The sequence below is a fragment of the Pipistrellus hanaki genome, assembly GCF_964339955.1.
Source record: "Pipistrellus hanaki genome assembly, chromosome: 18".
Classification (NCBI taxonomy): Eukaryota; Metazoa; Chordata; class Mammalia; order Chiroptera; family Vespertilionidae; genus Pipistrellus; species Pipistrellus hanaki.
In genome coordinates this window covers 1,139,724-1,164,310 of record NC_140520.1, presented here as the reverse complement: position 1 = coordinate 1,164,310, position 24,587 = coordinate 1,139,724, and the positions used below count along the sequence as shown (strand labels likewise).

The window sequence follows — 24,587 nt, the reverse complement described above, 5'->3', positions numbered from 1 at the left end:
GCTGACCACGTGCACTGTGAGGCTGAGCCATGGGGATGCACTGGAGGTCAGCCGTGGCCTTCCGCGGTGCTGAGACAACGTGGGTGGCTGTGGCAGCTGCTGCTTCCTGAGATTACAACCCTCCGTTCCGTGTCATTCGGCAAAGGACAGGCCTGAGGACCGGCCGCCGCCTTCAGAGAGGCGCCCGGTCCGGCATGAGCTGCCCCAGCTCCCTCTTCCCCCGACGCCCGCATCGGGGCTCGGCCGGCGGCCGTGCGGGCCCAGCCTCGCTCCCGGGCGTGGGCGTGAAGGAGACCGGGCCGCCAGGGCGTAGCATTTAGCCTCCTTCCTATAAACGGGCTCCGGAGCGGCCGTGGAGCTGCTCCTGGACTGTCCATGTTTGCCCAGGGCCTGGCCGTCCTCAGTGAGAACCGTTAACTCCAGCAACGAGAGGCTCCGACTCCTCTCAGCTGGAGACACTGCCACCCGCGAGGGTTCTGGTTGTGGAGAACCCAACTCGGTGCATTCTTGCCTTAAGGGATTAGGGGAACCGGGAGAGAAAGGCTGGGGTACAGCCTCCTACTCCCCCCGACCCCCTTCCATCCCTCAGATGACTGTTCGTCCTGAAAGGCCCCTTTAACCTGATCATTTGAAAACGATCTTAGGGGTTAGCACCACTATTTTAGGAGACGCTCAAAAGTATAATAGAAGGTTATAGAAAGGTTGTTATTTAACATAACATCCTACAATTGTATGTATGGTATTAACCTCTTTACAAGCTACCTCTACTGTTTTACTGTGTGTGAGTGTGTGTGTGAGAGTGTGTGTGTGTGTGTGTGTGTGTGTGTGAGTGTGTGTGTATGAGTGTATGTGTGTGTGTGAGTGTGTGTGAGTATGAGTGTGAGTGTGTGTGTGTGTGTGTGTATGAGTGTGAGTGTGTGTGTGTGTGAGTATGAGTGTGAGTGTGTGTGAGTGTGTGTGTGTGTGTGAGTGTGTGTGTGTGTGTGTTGGGGTTGTTGATAAGGACCACCTTCCCCACCCCTGCTTCCGTTCAGCCAGCAGCATTTTTCCCTTCATGTTGCACTGTGCCGGCGTGATGCCAGAGATTTATTTTTCACAAGAAACTAATTTCACATTTCCCCCTTAGGTCTGCTAAGACATTTACTTGAAATCATTCTCTTTGTTCTTTAAGATTTTTTTTTAATAAATACATAACAGTACTGTTTAAAAGGTTTGTGTTTGTGTACTGTAATAACCATTTTCCTTTCTCGGCCATCACTTACGGTTGTGTAATTGGTTCAGTTTAAGCAGCATTTAAGGCTGTTTGTGACCCACAAATATGACCTCATTACCCATAAACCATCTGAAAGATTGGTCTCAGAGGCACAGGTGACGAACTGAATCACTTGGCAAACAAACTTTCTTAAAACATCACAAATAGCCCTCGCCGGTTTGGCTCAGCGGACAGAGCGTCGGCCTGTGGACTGACGGGTCCCAGGTTCGATTCCCAGTCAGGGCACACATCTGGGTTTCAGGCTCGGTCCCTCCTGGAGGGGTAGGGCGTGAGGCCGTGCTATTAGCTCCCACATGCAGGAGGGAGCTGATCAATGATTCTCTCTCATCGCTGATGCTTCTGTCTCTCCCTTCCTCTCTCTAAAGTCAATAAAAATATATTTTTTTAAAAATAAAAGCAAAAATTTAATGCAAGCTTCCGAGTACTTAAAAATGCCCCCGTGGGTGGCTCGCTTTTACTGTCACCTGGCTGTTCTCCCCCTTCTGGCGGGAGCGCAGCTGCGCAGAGGAAGGGAGAGGCGGCAGCCGGAGGGGAGAGCAGAAGCCGAGCCCCAGATAATTCACTGCCTGGAAAACGAGCTGCTCCTCAGGACGGGCTGAACGAGGGCGGGGGGCGCACGCTCCCCTGGTTTGGCCTCAATAGCGTGTGTGCAGTTCCCCCGGATGGCACAGTTGGCTGTTTGTTTTTTTTTCACCCTCTGAGATGTTTTCCTCTTGAATTAATTATCCGTTGTGTACATGAAGCAAAAAAATAACCTAGCATGCAGTCATTTTCAGGTGAATGCTTCACCTTCCAGGCTGGTAAAACGCCTGGAGTGTTGAGAAGGACCAAGTTAACTTTCGGAATACAGCTTCTTTGGACAGTTCCTGGTCTCTGTGCTCAATCACCCCAAAGAGAAACCCGTGTCATATTTCATTCATGCTGAATTTAGGAAAGTAACGGGGTTGACCAATCTTTCCAGGATAAATAATGTAACTTAACTTTGTGCTGCTTTTTGCATTTTAATGTTGCTGTTAGCCCCTCTCCTGTCGCTCAGAGTCCTCCGCTGCTGCTGAAGGTTAATTCCCTTTGTGAGTTGTCACCAGGGCCCTAGCGGGTTTGGCTCAATGGATAGAGCATCAGCCTGTGGACTGAAGGGTCCGGGTTTTGATTTCAGTCAAGGGCCTGGGTTGCGGGTTCGATCCCCATTGTGGGGTGTGCAGGAGGCAACCGATCAGTGATTCTCTCTCATTGTTGGGAGCACCTGCCTTCTGTTTGCTCTGCCCCCTGAAGCTCAGAACCTTTGGACACCTCCGACCACCCAGTATGTTCCTGGACTCGCGCATGTCCCTCTGGCCTTCAGGAACGTATCTCTGAGCGTGGCACTCTTCAAAACGCTCTCCAGAGAGGCCCCTGTCCCCATTCTCCTGCCTGCGTTCCACCCCTCCATGCACATCCGGGCCTCTGTCCGGAGGCCAGTGGGTGCGTCCAGTGGCTCCCTTAGCCCCGTCCGTGTTCCATCAGCCACGCCTCGTCACAGAGCCGCGATTCATGAGATGCAGCCATGCTCTCCCTGTCCTGCAGCCCCCTGGTCTCGCTCCCATCCCCGCTCTTTCCCTCTTCCCCTCACCGAGCCTCCATGAGCTTCTGAGCATATGTCTGACTTTTCATTCCTGTCTGCCATCCTCTTAGGCACCTTCAACACCAATGGGGACGGGCTGTGTGACCTTGACCTTACATTCTACCCCCGGCTTCGTGGCCACCGTGTCTGACCAGGTTTTCTCCACAGACAGCTGCTGGGATGGTTTTCCAAAGAACTCTGCTCCTCTGCAGCTCATGTCCCTTATCTGAGCCCACACCTTCTCCATGCCCGCCACGTGTGCTCTCTTCCTCTCCGTCCCCATCTGTGCTCACTTCCTCTCCGTCCCCACCACCTGTGCTCACTTCCTCTCCGTCCCCACCACCTGTGCTCACTTCCTCTCCGTCCCCACCACCTGGGCTCACTTCCTCTCCGTCCCCACCACCTGTGCTCACTTCCTCTCCGTCCCCACCACCTCTGCTCACTTCCTCTCCGTCCCCACTACGTGTGCTCACTTTCTCTTCGTTCCCTGCTGTCTTCTCTCCAACTCAGGGCCCACTCCTGATTCTACAGCCCTCCTTTATCTGCTTACATCAATAATCACTCATTCATTTTAATGAATGCTTTTGTTTTAATTTTGAAAAGATGATGAAATTCACACACAAGAATGCAGCAGGTATTTTTGTGTGCACCACCCATGCCTGGGCCATGTCTGTTTTGTAAAAAGTGAAATATATTTTACTGACGTTCATCTGTAACGCAGGAGTGAGAGGGCAGGGTGGGCGGGGCTAACTCCTGACTCCACTGAGGGCAGGGTGGAGCTATCCTCCATTTTGTGTAACCCAGCCCTTACCCAACCAATCAGGGTCATCCAAAGCAGTGACATCACCACCCGTATAAAGCCCCTGACTTGTCGAAGTTTGGTCTCTCGTCCGCCATGCTGTCGGCGTGAGTGGGACAGAACCCATGCTAGCTTAGAATACAGGCTTTCTGCTATTGCATCGGACTCGGCTCCCTGGTGGTCTTTGGGGATGGTGAAATCTGGGCACAACAGGAGCACAGCTTTATTTTAATCTGACTAGTCATAGACATTTATTCCTATAAAGGCGTCTCTTCTATATTTTCCTCGGGAGTCAAAGGGAATTGCACCTTTAAGGAGATTAGAGTTCTCAAAAAGTAGTCATACAGAGAGACTAGAGATGCCTGGTTTTCCCCTTTCTTTTTGATATATTTAGAGGGTTAGCCATGGAATGTTCCTGGCTAATATTTAATTAATCAGACTACACAATAATTTTACCATCTACTTTGATAATTGTTGCTTTTATAGGATTCTCGTGCTACAATGAAGTAACTTGATTTCCCCAATGTGTTCTAATGCGAGGCTCCAAGTAGGGAAATCATCCGTTTATTAAAGAAATCAGCATAACATCCTGTTGTCTCATATTATTGTTAGGAGGGCCCCAGATATTTTGCATTTGTTTTCTTGAGTTGAAATAGTGTGGTTATCCAATTATCCTGCTGACTTTAATCTATACTTAACAAAAATTAATTATGGATGTCAAGTGTGCACGCATTTATTGTCTGGGTATCTCAAATTCATGAACGCACCCCCCCAAAGTTTAACAATTGTTTATAATGCACTACTCTACCCTTAGTCATCACATAACCTCAAACTCTTGAGGCAGGCTCATCATTCTCTACATCATTTGTGTTTAATAAATGTGATTCTGTTGTTATCACTTTATATGGTTTTCACTACTCAGGAAATTTTCAGTATAACAGTATGTTTGGTTAGCTTAGCGTTTGGAACATGTTATAACAAACATGATGTGGCTGCATGGCCAGGGTGACTCAGCTGGTTGGTCCAAAAGGCTGCCAGTTCGATTCCCAGCCGAGGCACATGCCAGGCTCAATCCCAGCAGGGGGCCTGCAGGAGGCAGCAGCCAATCAGTGTTTTGCTCTCACATTCTCTGAAAATCAATTATATATATATGCCTAAGCGACTGTCAAAAACGAACAGCTGACCAAACAGCCTGTGTGGGGTGACTAGGCTGGCAGGGGGTTAGTGAGGGGCGTGCCCCGAGGCCTCCGCTTCCAGCCGGGCCTGGGGTGTGTTTGTGTACTGATGAGACTTTTTCTGCGGCTGCGTGTTTGACGGACACAGTTGATAATTTCTACTTTCCTTGTCCTATTTTCTCCTGGGAAAATGTATGACACTTTTCATAGAAGGAATCACTTTATAGCCATGAGAATGCGAACCAAAGGCAATTTTAATGCAAAACAACAAAGGGAAATTGTATTTTGCGGAAAGCGAGGCCCAGCAAACAGCTAAATCAATACTTCAGATCTACTTCCCTGGTCTCCACGTAATTATTAATACTTCACTCATCCAAAACCGCAGACGCACATTTACATGCAGGGTATGCTCAGGGAAAGACGGAGAGGAGGAAAGACACGGCTCAATTATTGACTGCCCCTTCCGGGAAACATTTCTTGAAAATAAAGGGATGAGAGATGAGTAATGGCAGGATGTTCTTATCCTTATCAGAGAGGGAATCTTTTTATTAAGGAATCCCAGAAAGAGGAGACAGGCGACTGCAGGGAGGGTGTGTAATATGTTCGCGTTCATGTCCGTGTCCATGTAGATTGGCAGTCCTCACGCCGGGAATGTCCCCGGAGAGATGGCGGTCTGGTGTCAGCGGCGGCATCGCTCACTCCGGTGCCTCCGTCACAGTGAGAACAACGCCTCCCGCTGCCCCCCAGACGGGGCAGGGCGGGGTGCTGACACCTGCCGCAGGGATTGGAGGTTCTAGGTGGCTTTTCATAAGAAGCATCTTTTATTTCAGTATTGAAAAAAAAAAAACTGAAGGGAATACAGTATAATAGAATAAAACGGAAATCAGATGTTTAAAGAACACTTTGCTTACTCTGTGTAGCTTTGTTTGAAAGAAACCACGGGGCTGACACGATGCTGCCGTCTGGAGGCCGCCCCAGGGGTGTGGGCTGTGGGCGCTGCCATTCACTCACTCGGTGTGGCCTCTGCCGTTGGGAAACAGGCTCCTGGCAGATCCTGGCAGAGCCGAGGGGCTGGCTAGCCCTCCCGGTGCTTCCCGCTGATCATCACCAGAGCTTAGGCGTGGAGATGGACATAGGGTTGGAGACCCATGGAGAAGCAGGCAGGTAGACAGGCACGCTCTGCACGCACGCCGCAGGCAGGCGGGCCACTGTCCTAGCAGCCAGAGAGGAGGCCGCGCCAGAGCCTCGGCTTGTCCCAGCGATGATGACAGCAGCCTACCATATTGTGACTGTTTCCTAAGGAGCAGCAGGACCCCGGTGCCCAGAGGCCCCTGGAGGAAGCCCTGGAGGCGGGACTATAGCTGTTTCCGGGCAGGAGAGGGGCCTGTGGGCCCCTCCTGGTACCCCGTCTCCCTTCCCCCCTCCTCCCAGCGGCCCCTCCTGGTACCCCCTCTCCCTCCCCCCTCCTCCCAGCGGCCCCTCCTGGTACCCCCTCTCCCTTCCCCCTCCTCCCAGCGGCCCCTCCTGGTACCCCCTCTCCCTTCCCCCTCCTCCCAGCGGCCCCTCCTGGTACCCCCTCTCCCTTCCCCCCTCCTCCCAGTGGCCCCTCCTGGTACTCCGTCTCCCTTCCCCGCTCCTCCCAGCAGCCCCTCCTGGTACCCCCTCTCCCTTCCCCCCTCCTCCCAGCGGCCCCTCCTGGTACCCCCTCTCCCTTCCCCCTCCTCCCAGCGGCCCCTCCTGGTACCCCCTCTCCCTTCCCCCCTCCTCCCAGTGGCCCCTCCTGGTACCCCCTCTCCCTTCCCCCCTCCTCCCAGTGGCCCCTCCTGGTACCCCTCTCCCTTCCCCCTTCCTCCCCAGCAGCCCCTCCTGGTACACTGTCTCCAGGAAGAGCAGCTTGGCGAAGAGGAGGCGTACACTCGGTCTTTGCAATCTGCCTTCGCTCTTTTATTCGGTAAAAATGGAAGAGGCTTTTGTTTTGCTTTCATACGTTTTGTTCCCAGCACAAGGCCAGGGACCACAGGGCTTTTGTGGCGGGGCGCTGAGAACGTAGCATATGGGAAACCATTCACTGAAGGGCGCTCGCTCCCCGTCATCACTGCGCTGGGGGACTGGGCTGCACCTGAGGCCACATCCTCAGCACAGGCTCCAGGGTGCCTCCTCTGAGGACAGTGTGGGGCCCTCCTTACCTTCGTGAAGTGGGAGAACAAAGCCAGGCGGGCTCAGTGGTCGAGTGTCAACCTAGGAACCGGGAGGTCACAGTTTGATTTCGGTCAAGGGCGCATGCCCGGGTTGTTTGCTCAATCTCCAGTAGGTCCTGTGCGGGAGGCAGCCCATCTATGATTCTCTCTCATCATGGAAGTTTCTCTCTCCTCTCCCTTCTTCTCTGAAATCAATAAAAACACGTGTTTGTTTGTTTTTTTAATGATAGAACAATTGGAGGTGTTGGTAAATAATTCAGAAGGGTCTGAACTAGAATTTGTCTTTTAAATCACATGATTCTAGAGACTCTGCTTTGCCTTGTTTTAAGTAATTAAAACAATCAGGGCTGTGGTTTTTACAGTGCTTTTCGAAAACACAGAGTAGTTATCAAAACAGAAGCATTTGATGACCCAGAATTGCAGTCTTAGACCTTCCTCCCACTCTCAGGATGCTCCTGTTCACAGCACTTTCCAGGACAAGTGTGTGCGTAGAGATTTGTTTTCAAACCAAACTTTCACAGTGAAAAATGTTACCTCGTAAGAAAAATGTGTATTTCCCCTTAATTTAGAGGACTGCAAACCCCAGTTGTGAAATTACTTCTTTTTGGAAAACTACTTGTCTCCTATTGGGGAAGTTTCAGTGAACAGGTGATTATGTGTGGGAGATGGGAGAGAGGGTTACACAGCGAACACCTCATTGTTATTCCTTCAAAGCAGCATCTCTATTAACATCTGTGCGTTCCTGAGCAACCCAGGATAAAAGGAACATTTCAGAGGAAATATATACTCTTTACTTGCAAAATCTCAGCATGTTATTGTTTTAAACACACACACACACACATACACACACACACACACACACACACACATCAAATTTCAAACTCTGAGAAGGACCTCAGTGTTCGCTTTGAATTCGAACTGCCAGTGTATTGATTATAGACAAAGGTGTTGTCTTACGCAGTTGAAATAGCTAATATGCATATTAGGAAGCTCTCATGAAATGACTAATGAAGCAAAGAAATTGGTTGGTTTTTCCCCCTGTATGCTTAACGAGGTGTGTACCTGGGCATACACTGTAAACATTAGAGCGTCTGTATTACATAAAAGTCTGTAAGGGTGGCGTGAATAGCATTTCTCGGGTTTAATTGGGGGACCTTGCCTTGTGAGTGCCTTCGTCTGCCAGGCAATGGGAGCGAGCAGGGCTGTGTACACGCTTCATTGTTATGGGATGCAAATCAGCACCAAATGCCAGCGCGCCCGTTAGGCCGCCCTGCGAAGTGCAGGCAGGAAAGGTCCTGCCGCCATCCTGCTGTCAATCACTCCCCAAGCTTCTTCGAAGGAGCCGTTGGGGCTGAAATTGGGGATACGGAGGCAACCCTAAGATGTTGACAAAGTGCGGGGAGCCTCTGGAGTTGAGTCCCGAGGATCGGCAGCGCATCCAGGGGAGGGAGTCACGGATCAGTGTCCAGGGAGGGAAGGGCGTTTCATGGCTGAGGGGCAGCGTCACTGGCCGGGAAGGCAGAGCCCTGGGTGTTTCTGTGCCGTTTACCAAGGCCGCCACGTGGGCAGACGTGGAGGAGGAGGGCCCAGGAGCCCAGACGGGAGCCCGCCCCTGTGCTGAGGGGCTGGCCGCGTCCAGGGAAAGGGGTGCGGTGGGCTGACAGAGAAGGTGAGGCTTTCGCTTCTTCATCCACCTGTTCCTCACTCAGCACCTCCCTCCCCGCGGGGACCTGTCTCCAGGGGGCGCTGAAGGGGTGGCTCCCGGGAGGGGCGATGCTGATCACTGTCCAGCGGACAGGAGAGCCGGCGCAGGAAATGCTGTGTCTCCTGCAGAGCGTGGCTCAGCAGAACCCTGGCCTAGGGTCCCAGTGCACGCTCTGCTTCTCTGAAATCAGTAAAAACGTATTTTTAAGAGAATGACACTCACAGAGCATCATGCCCGGCCCCTGGGACACCGAGGTCACACGTGGCCTCAGCTGGACGAGCCCGAGGAGGAACGGGAACGCAGGAGGCGTCAGGAAGAGGCGTCTCAGAGCTCCCTGGGAGAGGCTTCCGGAAGCAGCGGGGGATGGGGAGGGAGAGGAGATTGAGGCTGCGGAGTTTGCCAGGGTCCCGGGGGAGCAGGGAGACCAGTGAGCAGGCCCGGGGAACACAACAGGGGAACAGTACATTGCAAGTGGCCAAGGCGGAGGACACACAGCGGCGACTACCGTAGAGTCCACAGCAGTGTCCCCGCCTCTGCTTGTGGAAAATACGTCCGATTTTCATGGAAACTGTGCATTCTGTTTCATTTTCATGTGACGTTTCTATGTTGGGAATAATTGGATAAGCAAGGCATTTATGGCTTTCCAAATAAATAAAGGACATCATACATCATATGAAAGGACAGCTTTCAGAATACATTCCCCTTTGCAAGCATGCAATCAGCAATGGCCACATGAGATCTGAAGGGCGTGTGAGCTTGAAGGAACACACACACACAGACACACAAACACACACACATTGATTTTATAAAGAGAGAGGAAGGGAGAGGGAGCCAGAGAAGCATCACTGATGAGAAAGAATCATGGATCAGCTGCCTCCTGCAAGCCCCACACTGGGGATTAAGCCCACAGCCCAGGCCTGTGCCCAGACCAGGAAGTGAACCGTGACCTCCTGGTTCACAAGTCGATTCTCAACCGCTGAGCCACACCGGCCGGGCTGGGCTTGACATTTCATGTCTGAGTTTCCGTGTCTACGTGTCAGGAGAACTGCCAATCTCACTTCCACTTCGTTTGTATTCGGGTACAAAGACCCTGTTAAATGTGCATGTTGCACAATTAATGAATATTTAATAAACAGATTTTCTGAGTTTAAATGTCTTAGAAAATCACTTGCCCTGTGTGGTTTTTTTCCTTTTTGATATAACCCCGGTAGTGTTAGCGGTGATTTTGCTGTTTGCTGAAATCTCGCCCTCCCCAGTAACTGACAGCTACTCACCTTTGCCGCTCCTCGGCAGCCGTTCCCAGTTCACAGTGCAGGCTGTCTCCGGCGGGCTGGGGTGGGTTTCCGGGCAGCTCCCAGCGAGTTCCCGACGCCACTGCCTGCACAAGGGCCCAGGCCTGGAGAACATGGGAAGTTGATGAGGCCCCTACCTGTAGCCCACTGGAAATTCTATGTTCTTCACCTTAATTTCTGATCTGCAAGCTCTCTTGTAATTCAAGTTTAAAAAAAAAAAAAAAAAAAAAAAAAAAAAAGCATTTTATTTACTCCGTAAGGAGTAAATAAATATACTATATATATATATATATATATATATATATATATATATATATATATATATATATATATATATATATAAAGGCCTGAGCAACCGTTTGACCATTCAACCAGTAACTATGACATGCACTGCACCAGGGGGCAGACACTCAGTGCAGGAGCTGCTGAGCTGTGGTGATTTGGCAGCTGCGGTTCTTGGGTGATGTACCCCGGAACCAGAAGGAGAGAGCCCGATTCCAGGGTGCATCATGAGAACTACCCTCTTGCAATCTGGGACCCTTTGGGGGGTGTTGGAGAGCCGGTTTCAGCCCGATCTCCACAGGCCAGGGTGAGGGACCACACCTGTGCACAAACCCATGCACCGGGCCTCTAGTGTGATTATAAAAGACTAAATTGGGCTGAGAATTGTAATCCTTTAAGCATTTGGAAGGATGGCCCCAACCACCCACCGTCTGCTGCCTCATGTCTTGGTTAAGGGGCCCCCGGGACCTTGGAGAGTTTGGGGATCGCTCCTCTCACTTTCTCCTGTCCTGTGCACGCCGTTGAGTCTCAGCTGACTCCTGACCCCGAATCCCTGACACCCTTCTTGTAAAGGAGGTTCTGTGTCACCAAATCCATGACACTTCTCCCGTCTAAGCCCTCAGGGGCAGCGGTCATTGGTTGGGGGCACGTGTTTCCGGGTGATGAGAATAAACTCGGCCACAGGACACCGATAATCTTTCCATGCCTGGAACCTCCGCTGGGTCAGCGATGCTATTACTGAACAATGGATTACTAAACATGCTCAGGTTGGGGGATCGATCCCCAGTGGGGCTGGGGGGGGAGGGAGGCACGTGTGCAGGAGGCCACCAATGGATGTTTCTCTCATATCTCTCTCTCCACCCTCCACCTCTTCCCAGTCCCTCTTCCCCTTTCTCTTTCTCTAAAACATACCCTCAGGCGAGGATTAAAAACAGATAAATGAAGAAGTCTCTGGTACAAGGCACAAATCCCAAATCTCATCCTCTGCTCCACTTAGAATCTGCTGTTACTTAATGGTTTGTCTTTCAAGGGATGCGCGGCTAGTCTTATCCAGTACTTGGCCATTGAGCTCACGCCCATGTCATCCCCTGAGCCCTGTGTGTGAAGTCTGCCTGAGCCCGTTCTCTCCTCTGTCTGCAGGTCCTCATCGCGAGCATCATGTGCAGCTACAACAAGAGCGACTGGATGGAGCTCGCCAGCATGGCCGAGGTAACAGTCCTCTCCCTCCTATTTCCTCTCTTCTCTTTCTCTCGGCTGTAAACAAAGAGCCGCCGTGGGAACGAACCCCGTGGCAGCAAAACTGAATGGAAAATGGTAACAAAACAAAACAAAACAAAAGAACATGTTTCTATTACCCTGTGTTTCCCGGCGTTTCCATTATCAGGACGGAAAGGGAAGGGGACTCTGGCCCATAAGATGGTCCCGGCAGGTCACAGGCTGCCAAAGTCGTCCTCCTCGGGATCCACTTCCTCTGATCTGCACAGAAAGCAGCCCTACAGGAGGGTGGATGTCCTGATCAGACATAATGCCACCCTGGAGAGTCCACTGGATCTTGCCTGGCCCTCAGGCAAGCTGGTGTGACAGTGAAGGGAAGACATTGTGAATACAAAACCCTCGAGCATTTAAAATCTGAAAGGCCCTGTTCAATACCGCTCCCAGTATGACCACAGGCAGGCCTGGAACTGGGGCCGAGGCTCCTGAGCGGGCGCCGGTGAGCAGGGTTCCTGTCACTTCAGGGACGCCTGCCAAACGTGGACAAGTCCCCAGGGGCTCACGTTTGTGTCTTATTTTAACTTCACTTCTTTTAGTATTGTATATCTTTATTGATTTCAGAGAGAAAGGGAGAGGGAGATAGAAACATCAACGATGAGAGAGAATCATGGATGAGCTGCTCCTGCACACCCCCTCCTGGGGATCGAACCCGAAACCAACCCCAGCATGTGCTTTGACCGGAAATCGAACCGTGACCTCCAGGTTCATAGGTCAACGCTCAACCACTGAGCCATGGCAGCCAGGTCCAATTTGTGTTTTAAACAAAAAAAAAAAAAAAATACTTAACATTATGCACTATGGGGAAAGATTCTGGAGGCAGGCTTAGCGGGCTTTCTGGAAGCCGCGGGGACAGACGGGACAGTGCCTCTGACCCGCCTGTGCACTAATGGCTGTGCATCGCGTTCAGGAATGAGGGTGTGCCGCTTCTTCGGACGTCCGGCGCTGTGCGGGGAAATTGCTTCTGGGACTCGGGGGCTGGAATTAGACGTGATCCGTAATCGGCCCCTGCGCCGGGGCGCGGGGTCCATTTTCTCCGTGTATTTACCTAATTGAGCGTGAAATCTTCCACGGAGCCGAGCCTGGCGTGAGCCTGGCCGGTGTTAAGCTGACAATGATGAATCGCTTTACACGCTGCCTGCTTCCCGCCCGCCCATGGAATAGCGGCCGTGAAAAACAGGCCTTCTGTCGGGAGCCTTTACATGAGCGAGCTTTACTTTGAAGAGTCAAAAGCCTTTGTATCGGTAACACGCTGACCGGCTTACCCACCGAGCCATGCGGGTCAGGCTGCAAGATCTTAATTTGGAGCGTAGAAGGCTGAGGATGTCAGGTTTTCCTCACATACTGTCCCAGCATCGGCCTCGGACTCCGTGACCTCCGTTATCTCACGGGAGGGAGTGAGGCTGTGGGCCCAGTGCTCGCAGAGGCCTGGCCTCACGGCCCTCCCTCAGTTCCAGGCTGTGGGACAGTGAGCAGGGCACTCAGACTCCTTGTGCCTCGGTTTCATCCTCTGTGAAATGGGAAGAAGGACATATCCCACGGCAGAGCCTCGCACCGAGCCGGGCCGCCTGCTCCCTGCCATCGTTGCTGTGCTGGCTGGTTGTCGGCGCACGGTGTACTGAGGAAATGTGTGTCAGGTGCGTGTGTAAGCCAGCGCCCTAAAGCTGAGGTGTTCCAGAATGCTGTCGAAGTGACGTGCTTTTCTTCATTGCTGCATTTCGGTTCAATAAGAAGTAGCTGAAATAACTAAGCAATAACAAGGAGAGAGCAATCGTGCATATAGCTGTACTGCACAGTCCATTAATGAAGCTGTAATTCCACGGGACGTGCATGTTTGGAGACGGGGCCTGCTCTGCAGCTGACCTGCCCCGAGCACCCCCATTGCTCGGCTGACCTGGGCGTGAACTCAGTGCGGCCAGTTGTGTATGGCCAGGATGACTCCCGAGCCCGCGGGGAAAATGGCCTGGTGTAAGTGACGTAATTTCCAAATAACAGGACGCGGTTAGCCCTGAATTAGGGAAGCAAAGCCATGATGAAGCCCTTAGAAGGCAGGCCGAGTGAGCCAATGAGCTCTCCGCAGGGGGCCGGGGCAGGGCTCCCCGGGAGTCAGGCGGTGCGGGGGGCTGACCAGGGTTCCTGCTCAGTGAGGTCCTGGCGAGAGTTCAGAAAGCAGCTACAAAGACAGGCTGAAACCTGAGCAATCAGGAAGAAGGGCCTGCACTTGGGAAGCAAGGAGCTTCCTAAGCAGGCACCTGGCTCAATAGACTTGTTACAGGTGTGGTTTCTGGCTGAGCTTATTTCAAACAAAATTGCAGCCTGGCCGGCGTGGCTCAGTGGCTGAGTATTAACCTCGGAACCAGGAGGTCGTGGTTCCATTCCCGGTCAGGGCACAGCCCAGGGTTTCGGGCTCGCTCCCCAGTGTGATGCAGGAGGATTCTCTCTCGTCATTGATGTTTCTCTCTCTCCCCCTCTTCCTTCCTCTCTGAAATATATACGTATATATACTTTTTTTTTAGCATCTGGAAAATTCTAGAAGTGAGGTGGAAGAACGGAAAACTTGAATCACTTACCTCATCTCCCATCCCTCACATTGCTCTAGTAAGCTGTTAGAAAAGCATTTGCTTATTTTAGAGGTTTTCACAGAGACTCCCCAGGAGTCCCAGGACCCCCCCCCCACACACACACACACATTCTTAGGGACCCCTGCCTCCTGAGCCGATCAGTGAGGAAGCAGAAGGATTCCTGTTTGACGATTAAGCTAAGACAGTAGCACCTGCACTCCCTGTTCTGAGCATGGACTTTTTTTTTAAAAAATGCTAGGAAATTGACACTCGGTTAAAAACCCATTTCCCTGGTGCTCCTTCCCGCCAGCCTCCTCCGTCGTCCTTTGCACGGCTGCTCACGGGCCCGTTTCCTGGGTGGGTGAGATGTGTTCCTGTGAGCACAGAAGCCGGGAGGGTGCGGGAACAGGGCTGACGCCCCCGCTGGGTCTCCGCGTAGCCAGGCCCGGGCATCGCTCTCCTGTGTGACACGCCCAGTCACAGACCCTGGCCCGAGGGTCGTGCCCGTTCCAGACCGTGGGCCGGAGCGGCCAGGGCCCTCGGGGAGCTCCGTGAGCGGCCGTGATCGCTGCCACAGCCGCTCCCGGAGCCAGACCAGACCTCGGACGCCCGAGCCGCCGTCCCAGAGCGAGCAGCGGGCTGGGCTGCCGTCCGGCCTGTGCCCGGGCTGTGCTGTGACTATGGGGGGCCCTGTCGGCTCAGGAATAACGCTCTCCTTCCCCCCCCCCTCCCCGCTGTCCCGCAGGCCTCCGGAGCTGACGCCCTGGAGCTGAACCTGTCCTGTCCTCACGGCATGGGCGAGAGGGGCATGGGCCTGGCCTGCGGGCAGGTAAGGAGCGCCGCTGTCACCGTCTGTCTGTCTGTCTGTCTGCGGGCCCGGGGCCAGGGGCAAGGGCTGCCGCGGGAGTCAGACGGCAGAGACCAGAGACCACCAGGTCTGCGCCGCTGAGCGGTGATGAGAGCAGGGGGTTGGGGGGGAGGAGGGAAGGGCCTGGGCTTGAGCAGGGGTGAGGTTTACTGGGGCCAAGCTCCCGTCAGGGCCTGACAGGGGGGAATCTCACACCAAATGGTGTGCAAAGCGCCCAGCCGGCTCGGCTTCCCCGTAAAGCGGCCTCACATGACGCCCGGTCTCCCCGGTCTGTGTGTGACCTGCATGTGAGGAGCGGTGACTCCCTCGCTGCCTCTCCCTCCCCTGGCTCTGCTGGGCACAGAATGGACCTGCTGGGGACCCACAGCCACCGCGCCGTCTGTCCTCTCTCCCTCTGCCCGCCCGCCCGCCACTGCGATGCGTTTTTCCGTGAAAGCGCCTGTGGTCCCGTCTCTGATGCTAGAGCCAGCGCTGACGGAGGGCAGGGCTTCGTCACCGCCATCCATCGCCTGGAGCAGTCCTGTTCCCAGAGAAAGCCGGCGTTCTGGGCCGGGGTGGGCCAGCCTCCGCGCCCTCCGCTGTCCTCGGCTCAGGTGCGGCCAGGTGTCCCACCGCACCGGGGGCGGCGGCGGCGCTGTCCCCCATGGAGGCCACACAGAGGGTCTCACTGCCCTCCCCGGGGGTCTACTGGGCAAGAGCTTCGTGTAGTTTTACCCGTTTTCGTTTCCTCGTTCGCTGGAACTGGGTACAGATGAGGGAGGAAGCAGGATGAGCTGGCTAAGCAGTTACTGTTTGTTTTGGAGACGCCAGCCACCTCACAGCCTTGAAAGGGTTTTGTAGGATAGTCAGTAAATACTCCCCGAGAGCTTATGTTTTTACTTCGAATTACAATTCGACCACATTTAATCCCTTGTTATTGCTTTGTCAGACTTCTAATTGAATTATTCAGCACATGAAACAAAGGAAAGAATTGTAGACAGCGCACCAGTATTAGCAGAATTAGCAGGGTGCTGAGAATTATTAAAGAGGACATTATGTGTGTTAATCGGGCATTTAATTTTGCCTGTTTGTCGATGGAAAACATCCTCTTGGAAAGGATTTTCTTTTTTTCAAAAACCTTAATTGTGACAATGCCTTCTTAACATCCATGAATACATTGCACAAGCCAGCGTGAGCTGTTTGAATCCTAATTAGTCAAAAAAGACTCATGATTTCCACTTTAACTCTAGACTGGCCAGCACACACTGTGGCTGGTCTTCAGTGACAGGAAGAAGCTGACCTTCCAAACTGGCATTGAAAAATGGCCCGTGCTCATTGTACGGGGCAGGCATAGTCTTGACGTTGAAGGGTCAGTGTGAGAAAGGAAACCGTGGCTGGATCTCATGAGCATCGATACAAAAGACCAAACTGTCAATATTCTGCATCCACAAGGTATCAGCATGCACATGGCATGACCCTGTGGGACTCGTCACAGTAAGGCAAGGTTGGTTTAACCCCTCCCCAACATTCAATTAACATAAATAATCACTTAAACAGGTAAAAGGGGGAGGGGAATTATGGTCATCTTAATAGTATAGGAAAAAAATGTTGATAAAATTCAATATCAATTTTTTTTAATCTTAGAAAACTAAATAGGAAGGAATTTTCTTAACGTGATTAAACATGGTTACAAACTAACTGCAGCAAAAAGCAAAACCTAATGTTGAAATGTGGTGAGCATTTTTATTAAAGATCAGAGATGAAACAGGATGGATCCTTGCTATTTGCATATCTAGTCTTCATTGTGCTGGGCATACAGAGTAGAGAACTCCTAAAAAGACTCAGACACGTATGGAAACTTGATTTACATGAGCCGTCCTTGCCAACCAGGACAAAAATGAACTATTAGCTAAATGGTCCTTGACAATTGTTAGCTATACCCAACGATCAGCTGCGAGTCATTAAAGACCTACATGTCATAGGCTTTACTGCAGACATTTAAAAAGCAATTTTTTCGTCCATGTGATTGATCTCGTGATATGGAACTCTTCCTTAAACAGGTAGAAAAGGCACAGATTTTAAGAGAAAAGAGTGATCTCAAAAGATACCATGACCAGAGTACACAGACAAGATACGGACTGGATATAAACACTTTCCTACAAACCACGAGCAGAGGCGAAATGTTTAAAACGTTTATCATGTCTGTATAACACATAAACAAACAACAGGTAAATGTAAATATATATGCGGAGAGAGACAGAGTGAGCACAAAGCAAGCCATGGGGTTTCGTTAAATGATCACATATGGATGTATATAGATATGCCTGTATAAACATAGGGATGGGCAGTGGACAGAATGCTAATCATGGCCCATAGCGGTTAGGCACTCTGGAAATTTTACTTCTTATTTTATACAGTTGTCTATCTAGGAACTATAGTTAATTCTTGTGTGTTTTTAAATATAACTACCTCAGTAAGTCAGGTTTTAAAGTAGATTTTTCTGTTTGAGTGCAAGGGACCAGCCAAAGGACTTGTATGCACGCCTATAAGCATAACCGCTGGACACAGACACTAGGGGGGTGAGGGCATGTGCTGGGGGTGGGGGTGGCCAGGGAGAGGTCAGTGGGGGGAGGAGACATATGTAACACTATATGTAATACTTTAAACAAAGAATTTTTTAAAAATAAAAATACTGAATTTCACCCACAGAAAATAAAATAATTTCCCCACCGTCATATTATTAGACTGTTCCAGGGCCTTCACGCAGGCCCAGAGGTTGGTCTGTGGCTTTAAAGCACAAACCAGGTTTAGCTGGAAAGGTTGCCTCATTTCCTTGGAGTGTGGTTACAGCGTGTACAAGTGGACTTTGGGGCAGAGGCTCATTAATTTCTCTTGGAAATAATGATCAATGATAAATTACCCTAAACTCAGTGGCTCGATCTAGGGTTCCTTCCTATGAAGTAGTCCAAAAACAGCTAGTTTTTATCTAATAAGTATAGTTTGATAGCACTCTATAAATATTTAACAATGCAATGTTCATCAATAATAATTCACATTATTGGGGTCATTTTATAAATAAGATTCTTGTTGAAAATTTCATAGAGGACACGGTCCGTAAGATGTAATTTACCAGGAGGGTGAGCGGGTGGACATCGTGATGCGAACAGAAGCACCTGCGCCCTTGGACCTTGCCATTGCTTGTGCGGATGTGGGCGCTCCTGCCGCCACTTCCTGCCGGCTGATCACAGAAGAGGGTTTTCTCCTGCCCCTGCCCAGAGAGACGCCACTGCCCCTCCGCAGGCCCGTGTTAGCGAAGTTCTGTGCTGGCCTCTCCGTTTCTCATGGGCGCCATGAGGCTCCCGCCTCCCTCCAGCTGCAGCCGGGTGGGAACTGAAGGCTGGAAAGCCGGTCAGCCCTGCCCCAGGCCCCTGCACCGTTCGGAGAAACATTGCTGTGCTGCATGGAGCAAAACGCCTTTACTCCCCGCACGGAGACATCAGCTCTAAATTATTAATTACGCTACATGACATGATTTCTTAGGAAACTCCGTTTCTCTTTTCTGTGTTTCAAGTATTACTTTTGGGAGAGAGGCGCCTTTTGAAAACTGGCAGTTCCCTGGGAGCCAGGAGGGAGGCGGGTCACAGACCTCGCCTGGCCTGTGGCTCGGAGGAGGCAGAGTGCTCATTGCAGCTGGCACTCTTCACCTGATCCCCTCAGCCCCCGCTCAGCGGCTATTAACCTTTGTTTGTGACAATTGGAGAGAATAATGGCTGAATTTGGGGCCTTTAATGTCACGTTGAAATCAATAGCTGTAAATGGTGGTTGCCACAGTCCTAACTGATCTGTCACATTCAGACAAAGAGGGCCTGTCTGGGTTCATAGATGACAGCGGAGGCAATCACACACACACACACACACACACACACACACACACACACACGAAGCTCAGAAAACCTTGACAACAGGTTTTTAGAAGGTCTTATTGATTTTGTTTTGTCTGTTTTAATCGTGTGTGTTTTAAAAATACCTAAACGATTGGAGTAACAGTGGCCCATGGGACCCTATAGATTTCAGGTGTGGATTTCTGTGATCCAAGGTCTGTGCCCACCAAAGTCACATCCTCTCCCATCACCATACATCAGGCCCACTTTGTCCCCTGCCCCTCACATTCCTTTGCTCTAGCAACCCTCATAGATTTTATGAAAACATTTTAAAATAATAAAGTCAATAAAAACAAATCCTATATAATAAAAGGCTAATATGCAAATCGACCGAACAGCAGAACGACTGGTCGCTATGACATGCATTGGCCACCAGGGGCAGGTTCCCAGTGAGGGCTCGTGGCTGGCCAGCGCAGCAGCGATGGTGGGTCCCTTAGCCTCCACAGCGGCGCTAAGGTTGTCCAGCTGCAAGAGGGTGTAGGCTGGGCTAAGGGACCCCCAGGGTGCACGCATTTTATGCACTGGGCCTCTAGTAAAGAAATAGAAATTTAGCAAAATAAAAAGTAGAAAGAGTAAAAAAATAAAAATTAAAAAAAAAAAATACCTGAAACTGGAGTGGACCACAGCCAGGGAGCAGACTCCCTCAGACTCAAAAAGGGGGCTCTGCCGTGAAAATAAACGGAACCAGCCTTCTTCGCGTGGTGACAGTGAGGGATAGGGGACAGATGATCGGCCCTCTGTGAGCTGCCAGGACAGAAGCTGCAAACAGCTGGGAATAAAAACAACTCCAAGCCCACGGAGCTGGCCCAGCCCGGCAGCCGGCTTATCTGTCCCCACGCAAATCGTCCTCAGACTCATCCGTCAGCGTCCGCTCCAAGGGCTCCTCCTGACCTCGTCCTCGGCGTCCTCATTTCCATGGACGCTGAGCGGATGCAAATGAAGGGATGTTAGTCTTACGTTCCCATGCGTGACTCTGATAAGCACGCTGGCCACCACGGAGCCCACCGCGGCCGGAAGCGTCTGGACATTGATGAATTCCTGCGGGAGCCGAGCTCTCCTGCTCAGCCCGGAAGAGTGTGAAGCCAAGAGGAAGTCTCGGTGCTCCCTCCCAAGGCGGGAAGCTGGGCGATGTCCCCGTAAATTAATAGCAGGTCTCCCATCCTCTGAAGGCTCCGCATGAAAAACCCCTACTCGCCGAAAGGCCATTCCTGCCACCTCTGAAAAATTAAATTAGCTGTTCTTGGAAGTGGAAACTAGAAAAATTCAATGCTGCAGGAACACAGGAGATTAAAAAGAGGGTCAGAGACAAGATCAGCTGCTTAAGTAGCCTTATGCACAGGGACTAGTTTTTCTCAGCTTATAGTTTTATAAGACAATTTTTCAGACGTAGCATTTCTGAACGTTTAAGAACTCTGGGACTTAAAAAAATTTTTTAATTAAAAAAATTTATGTGTGTGTGTGTGTGAGAGAGAGAGAGAGAGAAAGAGAGAGAGAGAGAGAGAGAGAGAGAGAGAGATACCTGCCAGAAGTAACCTCACTGAAGAGGAACATAGTCCATTTCTTCTGGGCCTTTTTTTTTTTTTCGTTTTTAACTTTATGTCCTCCAGCGAGCGTGAGAGCTTCCAGACGGGGCCCGTGGGAAAAGGCGGCGCGGTGAGTGAGGCCATGAGGAAACAAAGCCCCGGTTTGCGGCCCCGGCCGGCGTCTGTGTGCAGATGCCCCTCGGGCTCCCGCTCAGCCTGAGGTCCCCAGTGTGGGGCAGCGAAGCTGGAGCAAAGGGGTCATCTCTCGTCCTGTGGTTTGAGTTCCGTGAACGCGTTTAGGCGTGGGACACCTCCACGGGTTCCTGAGTGAGCCTGAGACCCCGGCCTTTTCCTTAAATCACTCTCTCGGGGGGTGGAGAAGAAGGGTTCGTGAGAAAAGTCTAGTGTGTCAGGGCGTGCGTGTGGATATAACTCCGAGGACGTCTGCGTTGGTTTGGGGTCTTTGTAATTCAACACAAGTGAAGGAAGGTGTTTGTATGAATCCAGTATACATGCCTGAACCTAGAGATAGAGAGGGAGGGAGGGACAGAGGGAAGGAGGGAGAGAGAGAAAGAGAACCTTGGATTTGGTGACTGTGATATTCTTACAGAGAAAACATACAAGGAAGACAGACCAGCTTAAGACCAGTGAGGCCCAACTCCAGGAATGTCAGGGGAGAGTGGGGACCAGGGCTGAGGCCTCGCACCCTCCCCACTCGTGGCCCCGGTTTCCCTGTCGCTCACCCTGTTGCCTCTCCTGCCAGCACCAGCCCTTGTCCGCACTCTCCCCTGACTCAGCAGGGCGTGAGGAGTGAGGAGGCTTGGAGTCAGGTCCAAGAACCGGCTGAACCGAACCAGCGTTCTACCAGGGCGCGCGAGATATGTGCTAGGGGCCTCCTGCTTCCACAGGGACCCCAAAGACACGCTGGTGAGGTACGTCCTCCTCAGGGTCACCTCCTTGCTGAATTTCCCGGCAGACTGGTCCAAATCCAGCCGAGAGGCATTCCTCTCTCCCGTCACTGCGTTTCCATACACGTCCCCGTTGGATCCACAGAGCCGCAGCGTCCTGCTGCGCTTGGCCCGCCCGCGCGGCTGTGTGCTGAGCGGCCTGCGCCCGCGGTCCTGGGAGCCTTTGCCGTGCCGGAATGTCCCTCCTCTCCACATTCCTGATTTGGGTCTGGGTTTTCACTCCTGACGGCATAGTGCCATTCCTGCACTTACTTCTTTTCGTTTTGGCGACTTGGCTTAATTTTTAACCCAATCTGGATATTTTTATAAGAAGCTCCGCCTCTTCAGTGCATAGTGGTGACGGGTCCATGTGATGAATCATGGCTGCCTTTGCGCTCCCTGTGTGTGCGCTTCGTTGCAGATTTCCCCTGGGTCTCTCTCACTCGATAGGGAATTCTTGTTCTGGTCAGTGATCTGTTCAGCGGCATCGCTCGATCAGTATGTCAAGTTCATTACTGGTGATGGCCCATCTGGGACACACCCCCCCCAAGTTTGTGCCTGAGCCCCTTCTCCCTCTACTCATGGGGCGTTTAGGCTCCTTCCTGTTTTCTTCCCTCCACAATTCCTGGGGTTTTCTGCATCGCTGAAAATTTTACTTGCAGGTTTTTATTAGACACATATATTTACTTATTCAGATGTGTAATTATATGCATGTTTGATTTTTAAGAGTCTTAGCTTGTAACTCACATTCCAAGTCTTGGTTAGAGAGAGTTATCACCCTCCAGCTTAACGCGAGTGGCATCCACACTGTTCACTGTGCTGTCATTCTCCTCCTCTGCCGGGAGAGGAGGGCTGGCTGCCGGCGGAAGCTCTGTGAGGGTGGCTTCCTCCGATTTCCTCCAGATGAGACGCCAGGCCCTGGTGGCAGGGTTTTGAGCCCTGGGATGGTGCACAGCATGTGCTTTTCCTTCACGTGGGAGTGTCAGCCGCTGGTGTGAGGGTCCCTGGCTCAGTCCTTCGCTCACAGCCAGGGCGGGGCGTCTTCCTTTAGCGTGAAGGTCAGGCGCCTGCCCTGATGATGTCCGGGTGTGTGGCTTCCTGCGGAATTAATCCCGCCCGTGTCCGACTGAGCCGTTTTGTCAGAAGCCTTTCTCCGGCTCAGGGAGCTCTGACTCTGTTATTTCCTCGGTTCTCTCTCTAATTCCCTGGTCATTTCCCCCCATCAGGAGCTCCTCTTCTCTACACCTCTTACGTTATTGCTCATTTTCTTTCTTTTCCTCTCCCCTCGCATGGCATTATCCGGACCTTTAATTCAGTTCTCAGCATGGCTGCTCAGCTTTTCAATCCCTCTGCTTGAGTTTAGTACTCGGAAAATCGTCACTGCCCATTCAATTAATTATTATTTTTATTTTCTAATTGCACCTCCCTGAGAATACTCATTACACTGACGTTAGCATTCTCCGCGACCTCATTCGTCAGTTCTTCCTTCGTGGGAGCTGCCTGCGCGGCCTGCCTTTCTTCCCCGCGTCCCTGAGCCCAGGGAGCAGGTGCGGATTGCTCCTGGCTTCCAAACTGTGGGGTTTCCCCACCCGGCACACGTCCGGCGGAGGCCCTCCTGAGCCGCAGGAAACCGGAGGGCCCAGCCGGTGCGGCTCAGAGGCTGAGCATCGACTTAGGAACCAGGAGGTCAGGGTTCGGTTCCCCGTCAGGGCACAGGCCCGGGCTGTAGACTCCATCCCCAGTGTGGGGTGTGCAGGAGGCAGCCGATCCATGATGTTCTCTCATCATGGATGTTTCTATCTCTCTCTCCCTTTCTCTCCCTCTCTGAAATAAACTGCATACACACATACACGCATACATGCATACATGCATACATACATACATACATATGAAAACCGGAAGGCTGTGGGTGCCTGGTTCTGTGGAGTGAGCGGGTGGCCCCTTCCCTGAGCAGGCGGGCTCTGAGGGTGCCGGCGGGAGAGGCCAGTGCGCCCAGACACGGAGCTGGGTTCGAGTCACTCCCGGTGTCTGTGGTGTGGGGGGGGAGGGGGGGCAGGAGAGGGTGTCAGGGCCGCCCGGGGCCTTTGCAGCGCCTGAGGCAGCGCAGAGCCGGCGCCTGAGGTGTCACCATCACACCCGCTGAGACCTTCGCTCACCCCACCCGCTCGCACTGCGGGTGAAGCCTGGTCCCTTCTCGGGCCTCAGAGCCTCAGAGGCGCTGGCCCCCCGTCTTCCAGAACCCACAGAACACAGTTCTAAACATCGCCTCCAGGGGAAGGGAGGTTTTGCTCTCACACGTGTTTTCACTCTCGCCTTTGTCTCGTTGGGGCTGTTTCCACCAAAGCTGATTCCCGTGTCTCAGTCCACACGTGTTCGGGGTAAACGGCAGGTCCCATGACGGAATGTGCCCGGCCCGGCGGCTCGGCTGGTCCATGTCCCGTGCACGGAGAGGTTGCTGGCTCCATTCCTGGTCAGGGCCTGTGCCCGGGTTTCGGGTTTGACCCACAGTAGGGGGGTGCAGGAAGCAGCTGATCCATGTTTCACTCTCTCAGTGATGTCTCTCTCTCTCTCCCTCTCTCTCTCTAAAAATAGAAAGCAAGTAAAAAGTGACTGAAATTATTTTTTAAAATAATAGGATTATAATTTAGTCCTGCCACTTGGTCTATAAAATCCTGTGACATAGGGACTACACAGTCATAGAGCTACTGAACTGCCTGACAACGGAAGGCCGCCCGCTTGGAAAGGAGGCGGGACTGGAGATGGGAACAGGGTCCACGCTCTGCTGCTGGCTCAGAGGGAGCGCCCTGCCCGGAAGGAAACTGAGCTCCGTGTGCGGCCAGGAGCCCCCGGGCAGCCCGGCCTGCGGCTGGGGGAGTGGGGAGGGAGGGACAGCCCCGCCCTGTGGACATGGCTGCGCGGTCGCCTGGCCTCCCAGCACTCCCACACTATTGTCCTCGACTCCCCTGGCCACGCATCCCACATCCCACTCATTTCCTCGTGCTCTCTCCGCTGGAGAGCAATTCCGGAGCCCTGTCGCCTGTGCTTCCCACGTCAGCCCGGCCCCCGTAGTTTCTTTGCAGAAGGCCTGGGAGGCAGCTGTCCGCTGTGATGTCTTTTGTTGCCTCCAGCCTGAGGATGGCGGGGGCGGGAGGGTCGCCCGGGGCCTGAGCGGACA

General features: G+C 52.3%; 1 protein-coding gene across 3 annotated transcripts in view; it reads left to right on the top strand.

Moving 5' to 3' along the window:
- The window catches only part of DPYD (dihydropyrimidine dehydrogenase), a 304,605-nt gene that overhangs the window by 228,023 nt on the left and 51,995 nt on the right, over window positions 1-24,587 (top strand). For 2 of the 3 annotated variants that reach the window (XM_084865337.1, XM_084865336.1), the window contains 2 exons: window positions 11,465-11,533; window positions 14,900-14,983. In XM_084865337.1, the coding sequence (XP_084721463.1) occupies window positions 11,465-11,533; window positions 14,900-14,983 (153 nt within the window). Of the gene's footprint in view, window positions 1-11,464; window positions 11,534-14,899; window positions 14,984-18,301; window positions 20,990-24,587 lie in introns of those variants that run through there. The other variant, XM_084865338.1, reaches the window with a different exon arrangement.